Source organism: Thalia democratica, chromosome 6, assembly GCF_965202585.1.
Source record: "Thalia democratica chromosome 6, ktThaDemo2.hap1.1, whole genome shotgun sequence".
Lineage (NCBI taxonomy): Eukaryota > Metazoa > Chordata > Thaliacea > Salpida > Salpidae > Thalia > Thalia democratica.
The window spans coordinates 34,593,520-34,603,006 of record NC_139170.1 but is presented as its reverse complement, the minus strand read 5'-3'; the positions used below and the strand labels follow the sequence as shown (position 1 = coordinate 34,603,006).

The 9,487-nt window shown below is 25.1% G+C and overlaps 2 protein-coding genes across 2 annotated transcripts; both read right to left on the bottom strand.

Moving 5' to 3' along the window:
- Positions 1-1,300: 1,300 nt before the first annotated feature.
- Positions 1,301-2,556, bottom strand: LOC145839456 (ADP-ribosylation factor-like protein 3). Its single transcript, XM_082947026.1, has 3 exons — positions 2,467-2,556; positions 1,879-2,049; positions 1,301-1,641 (listed from the first exon to the last, which is right to left on the bottom strand). The coding sequence occupies exons 1-3, from the start codon at positions 2,540-2,542 to the stop codon at positions 1,364-1,366; spliced, it is 525 nt and encodes a 174-aa protein (XP_082803152.1). The 5' UTR covers positions 2,543-2,556; the 3' UTR covers positions 1,301-1,363.
- A 533-nt stretch (positions 2,557-3,089) lies between these two features.
- LOC145839012 (ADP-ribosylation factor J-like) lies at positions 3,090-5,177 on the bottom strand. The gene is made up of 3 exons (XM_082946626.1): positions 5,093-5,177; positions 3,549-3,737; positions 3,090-3,358 (listed from the first exon to the last, which is right to left on the bottom strand). The coding sequence occupies exons 1-3, from the start codon at positions 5,175-5,177 to the stop codon at positions 3,090-3,092; spliced, it is 543 nt and encodes a 180-aa protein (XP_082802752.1).
- Positions 5,178-9,487: the final 4,310 nt, after the last annotated feature.

The following is a 9,487-nucleotide window of genomic DNA, read 5'->3' as shown; positions in this document are numbered from 1 at the left end:
AATTATAAGCATATGAAGTGAGACATTCAATAATTAAAATTTTTATTTATTTATTTTGATTTTTAAAATGCTTTACAAAATTTTTAAGAGGTATAAAGTTTAGATTATTTAATAACTTCATAATTATCTAAAAACTGAATAAAACTTGTTAGGTATTAGTTACAAGTCCAAAATCAATTAAACCTTTATTTGGAGATTACATTTAAAATATTGCCCCATGAGATATCACAATTCGAAAAAAATTATTTAATTTTTAGTACAACTCCTTAATATCCGTTATAAGTAATATATTGTAGCTTGTAAATCGGTGAATTTACTTATAACATATTACTGGCACACAAGCTTTAATATATGTCTCACTTTTTTATCAATTTACTTTTGACTAGTGTAACATTTAGATAGACATGGGTTTTTTTAGTTTATTCAAACCTTGTACATTAAGTATAAACACATTTTACAAAACTTAAGATTGTTTTTGATATTCAATAACTACAAAGTTTTCCTAAGTATGTTTTTTTGTAGGTAACAGGGTTGCCACTCTTTGAGTCAAAAAATCTTCCCTGAGTGACCAGAAACTTCCCTGAGTAACCTTAAACTTCCCTGAGTTTTTTTCAAACCCTTAAAATTATTTTTAATTATTAAAAAATTACCATTTTAGTTCTAAGAACATTGAAGAACTTGCCGCAAGGCTTAAAATTTATAAATAAGCACTTGAAAATGAATTAAATAAACTTTTATGAACAAAATATTGAAACTGGATTAACTATATCTCATTCTAGATCTAGAAAAAAAATTCCCTGAAATTTTTAGAAAAAACCAAAATTGCCCTGAATTAAAAAAAGAGGATCAAAATTCCCAGAGTTTCCCTGAGATTTTCTGCAATTTTAAAATTCCCTGAGTGTGTGGCAACCCTGAGGTAAAATTTGTTTTTAGCATTTCAAATATTTCTAGTTTGTATAATGTACTACATGAAAGTCTAGTTAAAATAATTAAAAAACGTATAAAAATAGAACTTAATGAATATAAATACATAAAAGTCCAAAACAATTTTAAGAATACTGCAGTATTAGTTGTTCAGGAACAAAATTTATTTTAAAAAAACCAGGTCTAAAACTTCAAGTGTTACACAAACTATTGCACTTTTTAAAAATACAAAACTAAAACTGACTAATTTTTGAAAATTCAGATGTATGAGATTTAAATGCACTACTACTAGTAAGAATGACGTTTTTTACTATTGTTAGCTTGATCTTTTTTTCAAGTCTTAGTTTTTGTTTGTAATCTTTATCAGAAAATAGCTCACTACTGTTAAAATCTTTTTTTTTTATCTTCCACAAGTTTGTAGCTTAACTTTATAGTTTTGTCAGTTTTTTAATTTCATTTTACACAGATTTTTGAGCCCTTTTTGCAAATTGTATCCGCTAAAAGCACTACATTCTACCACAAGCAATTTCTTGTTATCGAATTCGTCTAAATTCAGTTTCTGTATGATTGAACTTTTGTCCATAGCAGTTGGAAGGTCCTGTTTGTTAGCAAATACTAAGATGGGTTTGTCGGGAAATTCCAATATCAAGTTGCTAATTTCATCTTCAGATTTTGATAGTTGACTGGCGTTTGTGCTGTCAATAACGTAAACTATTCCTGCAAATAATAACTACGATTAATAAAGCTGTTTTAACTCTAACAAATATACAAAGATTGTAAAACTGAGTTAAAAACAATGTATTTCTTCATCTTAAAATGAATAAATAGAAGTTTTAAAGAACGTAAAAAGTAAAGTTTTTGTAAGCATTTTAAAATTGATATTCGTTTTGCAAAACTATTGAAACTTCTTTTTACTTAATGTAATTTAAACATAAAATTATTATAAGTTCTTACCGTCACTTAGTTGACAGAATTTATTCCTGTATTCTGGCAAAACCTGACCGCTAATATCCCAAATGGTCATTTTTTTACCTTTAGTTACTTCAATTGTAGTCAAAAACAGCTCAATGTTGAACAAATTCGCCGGTGGGTTTCTCAAAAAACAATGTAGTATCTTTGATTTACCTGTGCAAAAGTATACTTGTTATAATCTACTAACAACTATTATGACTACTTTTATATAAATGAGGTGGTAGCTTTTTTCTCTGAAATATATTTCTTTAAATAGTTATTCAAGTTATATTCTACAACTTAAGTCAGGAAAGTTCTAGTAGTATCTGATATTGTGTAAAAAATATTCTGGTTAAATAAAAGCTCAAGTAGCATTTCTAACATTTTTTGCAAACAGATTTTTGCTTTCAGTAATCTACTTTGCACAGTTTTTCAAGTATTTAACTTATATTTATTTTAAATTCTAAAGATAATAAAACTCAAATCTACAAACCATTAAAAAAATTAAAAACTACTTTTAAAACAATCGTAGACTCTGCAAATTAATTATAATAAAGTTAGTGTTAAATATTTGTACTTAGTTTGACTCACCAGATTTTTTAGGTCCAACCATAGCAAAAGTTGGAACTTCTTTGTTTTTACCACTTTTACTAAACTTTTCACCCATTTTATAGTATTTTATTTTACTAATTCTAAAGAAATTTAACAAAATTAAGTAATAAATAAATGTTGCAATTCTAAATATTAAACAATTTTTTATCAATAAAGATAAACAAAACCGCATCACTAAACATAAAAATGTTAATCTTAACTACTATTTATCAACCAAGAAAACAGTAGAATTTTTTAATATAAGATGTCTTGTTTAAGATTTATAAAAAGTTTGTCCAACACTAATTAACTTTAACAATAAAAACTTTATTATTTTTATCATAAATAGATATCATAAAGAACTAACATTTTAAAAACCATAATATTTTTAATAATTTAAAAAGTTCTATAAGGAAGGTACACGTTTACTTTTTTAACATACAAATAAAAAATAGTGTTATAAAAGTATAGTATTTCGGACACAAAAGTTTTATAAAAAGCTTCAGCTATAGCTAGCTACTGTCAAACAGACTTATTGGTATAAGATTAGTATTAAGTTTAAGAATTTATTAGCAGTATAGTTTGATTAGTTCGAAAGCTAGTGTTATTTTTTCTGTCTTTTTTTATTTCATCCCACACAATTTTTTAAACCCTTCACACAAGTTGTACCCGCTAAAAGCACTACATTCTACTACAAGGAACTTTTTGTTATTAAATTCGTCTAAGTTTAGTTTCTGTATAATTGAACTTTTGTCCATAGCAGTTGGAAGGTCCTGTTTGTTAGCAAATACCAAGATGGGTTTGTCGGGAAATTCCAATATCAAGTTGCTAATTTCATCTTTAGATTTTGATAGTTGACTGGCGTTTGTGCTGTCAATAACATAAACTATTCCTGTAGATAATAACCATAAATAATAAAAAAGTTTTAATGACGTTACAAACATTGTTGATTGTACACGTAAAATTAAAAACTTTGCAATTAAAACAGAGCTTATTTAAAAATTAAACAAACAAATAGTCACATAGAAAGTTTACTTAAACTATATTCTTATTAGCTATTGTATTAAACTTTAAATTATTACCATCGCTTTGTTGACAGAATTTTGATTTGTAGTACTCTGGCTGAACCTGACCGCTTATATCCCAAATGCTCACTTTTTTACCATCAGATAACTCAATTGTGGTCAAAAACAGTTCAATGTTGAACAAACTTTCCAAATTTATTTTTTGCTCTTTAAACTTCAAAAAATACTCTAGGATCATTGATTTACCTGCAAGATAATACATTTTGTAATAGTTTACTGAAAACTTCATGACTAGCTCAATATAACTAAGGTTGTAGTTTGATTACAATCGTCTCCACAGTAGATTAACAAAAGACCAAGTAACTAGTTTTGCTTACAACTTAGAGCAAAAAAACAGTTGTAGTATTTTGTATTTTATATATAAATAATAATATAATTACCTGATTAAATGGCTTAAGTAACTTTTTGAAGCATCAATCTTGAATAAAATATATAAAGTTTGTTTAGTGATATAAGAAATCAAGTGTGCGTTAAAAGTACTATGTAGTTAGATTTAAACCTTTTACCATACTATTCAAACTTTTCGTGGATTATTTTTAACATTTAAAAAAAATCAACTTAGTTTGATACAAAAAAAATTTAAATTATATTTTTACTACCTTAAAAGAATTTCTGACTTATTTATCTAAGTTTTTGTACATAAAATACAAGAGGGGATATTATAACTTTTACAAACCATTTCAAAGGTATACACAAAAGTTAGAGTTGAAACGTCGACGTTACATTGAAATAAACTATAAAATTGTTATGTGCATCTCTTTAAAATGTTTTCAACATAAGTATATACTTCGAAAAAAACTACTTCTATTATTTTTACACAGCTGTATTCCATTAAAAACAATGTAATAAAACGTAAGTAATTAAAAATTGTTGTTTAGATTTGTTTTTAATTTTGGTAGTTTATTTTTAAGCCTTTATAAGCATTTACTACCATAAATCAAAGAAGGTTTATAACTTTGTTACTTATCTCGGTTTTCAATACTACTTGTATGATATGTTTTAGTAGTAGACTCTTTTAGACAGTAACAGGTTTAACTTTTTACGTTTCTATGAAATTTTCAATTATTATAAATATAACTCTTTTAGAGTTTCTAAGAATGAGGAATCTTTCACAGTAATATGCAAAAGTAAGTATTTATAATGTATAGAAAATTATGTTAAATAATGATGATAATAATAAACTAACTTAATTTTATTATTTTTATTTTTTTTTATCTTAAATATTTTATCAACTACTTTTAAAATACGATGATAAACCTGCTTAAATAGGAGTAATATTTTTGTACAAAAAGTATAATACACTGTAAAATATAGTGCAAACAGACTTTTGTAAATAAATTAAAAGCCGGGTCAAACTACTAACTAATGTTACTATATAAATGTATGGCTAATTTTTAGTTTTTAAAATTGTCAAGTAAAAATAAAATTTCCATAAATCTTTGAAAAAAAACTGGAAGTTGCATGCTAAACATTTGTAGTTAATTGAAAATATGTAATAATCAAAGTAAACTTTAATTCTTTTATTCTTACCTTAGACTCACCAGATTTTTGAGGCCCAACCATAGCAAAAATCGGAACTTTTTTGTTTTTACCATTTCTACTTACCTTGGAAAAAAATTCACCCATTTTATGATACTATTATATAAAAATTCTTAACTAAAATTGCTAAATTTAAAGAAAACCAAGTGTAGTACTTTTGAAACTTAATTTTTTTGTAAACTTATCGTCAGTATAAACCAATAAAATCGTTTCATTAAAAGATAAAACATTAATTTTATTAGTATTTGCCACATGAAAGAATATAAAATAGCTTCAACATAAAATATATTCTCTAAAACATTTATAGAAATCTTGTCTAACGTTAACTTACCTAAAAATGAAAAAAAAACAGTACTTAGTACAACAAAAACCTTACTAACTTTGTACAAAAGTCATTATATTTAATACTAACACAACACACTTTGTAAAAAACACGTCTTAACTATTTAACAAAAAAAACTTATTGTACAAAAGTATAAAAAGAAGATCACAGTAATTAAACAATGTTAGCTGTTAATCGTACATCCGTCTTATAAACCAAAACCATCATAAAATGACGTTTTTTAAGAGAGATATTTAACTCATTTAAGGGAGAACTAGAATTTAGGGCTTTCGTTTTTGTGAAGGTATTACAACATTTTTTTTGTAAGAAAGTAATTCTTGTTTGTTTTACTTAAATTCAATCACGTTTAGTAACTTTTGAAAAAAAAAAACAAAGTTGCATATCCTTATTAGCTGTTGCAATGTATTTCGTTAAAAATAGTTTCGTATAGTAAAAAATTAATGTGATTACTTAATGCAAAAACAGTTTTGCAACGACAACTTACAAAAACTAAACAACTAAAAACAAGTTCTCCCTTTATAAAGTAAAAAGTTTTGTATCTTTTACAAAGCATATGAAGTTTTTGTTTTTATAAAAAACCATTTAACAACCTTTTTTTTTGAAAATCTTTACATTTCTTACAGTTTGAGTAATGAAGTAAGCCTTTTTACGGTAGTTTGTTTTAGTTCTATCACAACACTTATAAAAGTGTAGTAAGCTTTATTATTGAAATACCTGTATACTTTGCTTCATTACCTTGTAGAGTGGCAAATAAAAAGTTGGTTGTTAATTTTAGTATAAAATACAAAAACAAATATTTAAGTGTTGTTGATTTTTTTCAGATTAAACAATAATAAAGTAAAGCAGATCAAGTTTTACACTATTTTTTTTAACCAAATGCTTTATTTTCGGTGTTTAAAACGTAAGAGATATGTATTTGTAAAAACCTAATGCATTTGCTAGTTATAAGCTTATTGATAATTTTCAATGTTGTGATACAAACTAATGCCATTCTATTAGTTTCTATGAAGTTATTGGGCTTCTATAAAAATAATTTGTAATCAATGTTAAAGTTATACATCTTGTATGAAACTTTTAGCTAACTTTTATAACTTTAAAGAATTTAAATAACTTTAATGTTCTGATACAAACTAATACTATTTTATTAGTTTCTATGCAGTTTCTAAACTTTTATGAAAATTATTTGTAATCAATATTAAAGTTATAGATTTTATATGAAACTTTTAGCTAGCTTTCGTAACTTTAAAATGTTTTTTTTATAGTTAGAGCACTGTAATAACCTTAACCTTATTTTTTAAAACACAAAATACAGTTCAAAAACTTGTTAGACCAGTTGATATATAATGATATTTTGTTATATTAGTTATTTCATTTATAGAAGATCAGTTTTATAAATCTAAAACATTTTTTAGTAACGACAAATATTAGTAGTTTAGTGTCAAAGGCTTTTAGGTTTAATTTTTAAACAAAGTTCAAAATTAATAGTTACAATTATCACTATTTGGTTGATATAAACTGATATTTAAGTACACACATGTGTATTTTGGACTTTTTAATCAAATCATTACAGCTTTTTTAAACTGGTTTATTAAAATATTCTTTATTTTGTCATTTTACCTCAAATTTAAAACAATTTGTAAAAATGAAAAAATCTTAAACAACGCAATTATAGCTTCTTTTTAATTACAAAAAGCGTCTCAATTTATTTTTTTTAATTTAATTTTTACAATGAATCATTAGTGGTAAGAATTGAATCTTAAAGCAATTATTCATAATTTAATACTTATTCTGATAATCTTCATTATATGTTATTAAACTTTTTGACCCGAAAAAAAAACAAATTAATCTATAAGTTGATAATTCATAGATTAAAGCAGAGGTCGGCAGCCTTTTGTAACTCGCGGGCCTAGAAATAATTTCTCGTGGGCCGCGCTCACAGAAAAAATTCATCAAGGGCAGCAGTTATTTTAAAATGATTGAAGTAACCAGAAGAAAAATACAATTTCAAACCAAAAATATTATTAAGTAAGCAGTAATAATACTAAACAGTATTTATTGGTTAGAGAGCCTAACTGTAAGCTTTCTTATTACAAAAACTTAATTTTTTTTGATTTAGAAAAAGTATGTTTTTAGCTAAAGAGCACCTTGCGGGCCGCAAATTTTGGCTTTAAAGGCCGCATTTGGCCCGCAGGCCGCAGCTTGACGACCCCTAGTTAAAAAGTTTTTTTTTTCATAAAATACATTTTAAAATATATTATTAGCAGATTCAGTAAATAAAAACAGTTTGGAATGTGTTCAATGAATCTTCTACTAGACTAAGTACTACTTTAGTTAAATCAATGACCACTTTGTACAAATATTTAGTGCGCACGTCTATAATGTTGAAGTTTAGAATCACCAAATAAGATAGGGACATATAAATACTTTTATATAGCGGGCAATATTTACCACAAATTATTTTTTGCGGATCGAAAAAATTTAAAAATTTTGCATCAAAACTTATTTAAAGCAAGATTTTAATGAAAAGATCTTTTTATACCCGTTACTGTATAACATAATAGTAAGTTAGATAATTTCATTAAATTCAAACGTAAAAAACGATAATGCTCAAAAATTTGATTTAAGTGCATAAACCAAACAACGAGCTTATTTTAAAATGTTTATGATACTAGATCTTAAATTCATTTCTATTGCACAAATTGTTTACAAGTTAAAAAAAAATGAAGGCCAGATTTTTCTTCGGTACGTTGTCTTGCCTAACCTACGAGATAATATTAAGTATCAAAGGATTATCATATTAAGCTAATAACTAGCAAGTGTTATGAAAGATTACAAAAGTTTGTTGTGTAGATTTACCTCTATTATATCCTGGCACAACTGCAACCCTTATAATTATAAATAGCGTAAACATTTTTTAAAGTCCAAAAAATCTCCTAGGTTTAGTATGAATTATAAAAACAAAATATTTTTAGTAAGTTAACAGTTTATTGTACAGTGTTACTCTTAAAAAGGAACAAAAATAATATAACTGTAGGTAACATAGAATGAAGTCAGTTTTTATAGTATTTGTTTTACAGTGAAAAAAAAAACAAATAACTAGAGCAGATTGTAAAATATACTAGTATTTGTTATTTAGGCGCTAGATTATAGTTCTTAACTAAAAACTTTGATGCATACTTATCAGATAAGAAAGTTACTAGTCAGTATGAGAACGGTGCTAGTACAAACTGCTAAGTTTTCATTTTTTAAAATATATGTATTTTGACATGATCAGTAAGACAAATTGCTTTACAAAAAAGACCATGTTAAAAAAACTAGGTTTTTATTTTTTCAACGTTAATTTTTTATTCAGCATTTTTCAAGCAACTGTTTTTTTTTTTTTTTTTTTAAAATATGCTAGTTAAACAGAAAAATAGTTTTTCATGACATAAGAGATAACTTTAAATATTATACATACTTTTGACCAGAAAAGTTGCTTAGTCTTTTAAGAATTTTATAATAGTTACTAAACACATACTTTTTTTTTGATTGTAAAACACTTCGTTGAAAACTTTGAAACGTATCTGTTTTTTTTTAATGTAAAGTTTCACAATTAAATTGATTTATTTCTATTCTTTTAAGTTAAAATTACGACTTACTATTATGTTTTGCAATGTTTGTTTCTTTTCATGCTTAAAATCTAATGTAAACGCTTAATTTAAAAAGCTTGTTTAAGCTAATGTGTGCACATAATTCCTTAATACCAAACTTAAACCATCTACTTTGGATAGTATAAATTCTTCTTATATATAACAAATTCTATAAGCTATTAAAATATATTATAATCTTCCTTTTGATAAAAATCAATACCGTAAATTCAAAATTTTGGCAGTTTGTCATATGTAGTTATACTGTCCACTTTAAGAACAGATTTTACAACAAATATGTTGACAGCTATGTTTCTTCTGTGGCAAATACTAAAACATTTTGTATTAGTTACTTAATGTTAAATATTTAAATAGTTTAAACCTCTCTATTTTTAACGTGTTATAAACTCAGAATTAGATATAGATAA

Bases quoted from the DNA above. Each gene is read 5' to 3' on its own strand.
- LOC145839456 (XM_082947026.1), bottom strand. From the start codon at position 2,542: ATGGGTGAAAAGTTTAGTAAAAGTGGTAAAAACAAAGAAGTTCCAACT. The intron at 2,050-2,466 runs GTGAGTCAAACT...ACTTTTGCACAG, and splicing joins GGTTGGACCTAAAAAATCTG to GTAAATCAAAGATACTACAT. The intron at 1,642-1,878 runs GTAAGAACTTAT...TATTATTTGCAG, and splicing joins ATTCTGTCAACTAAGTGACG to GAATAGTTTACGTTATTGAC.
- LOC145839012 (XM_082946626.1), bottom strand. From the start codon at position 5,177: ATGGGTGAATTTTTTTCCAAGGTAAGTAGAAATGGTAAAAACAAAAAA. The intron at 3,738-5,092 runs GTGAGTCTAAGG...ATTATCTTGCAG, and splicing joins GGTTGGGCCTCAAAAATCTG to GTAAATCAATGATCCTAGAG. The intron at 3,359-3,548 runs GTAATAATTTAA...TATTATCTACAG, and splicing joins ATTCTGTCAACAAAGCGATG to GAATAGTTTATGTTATTGAC.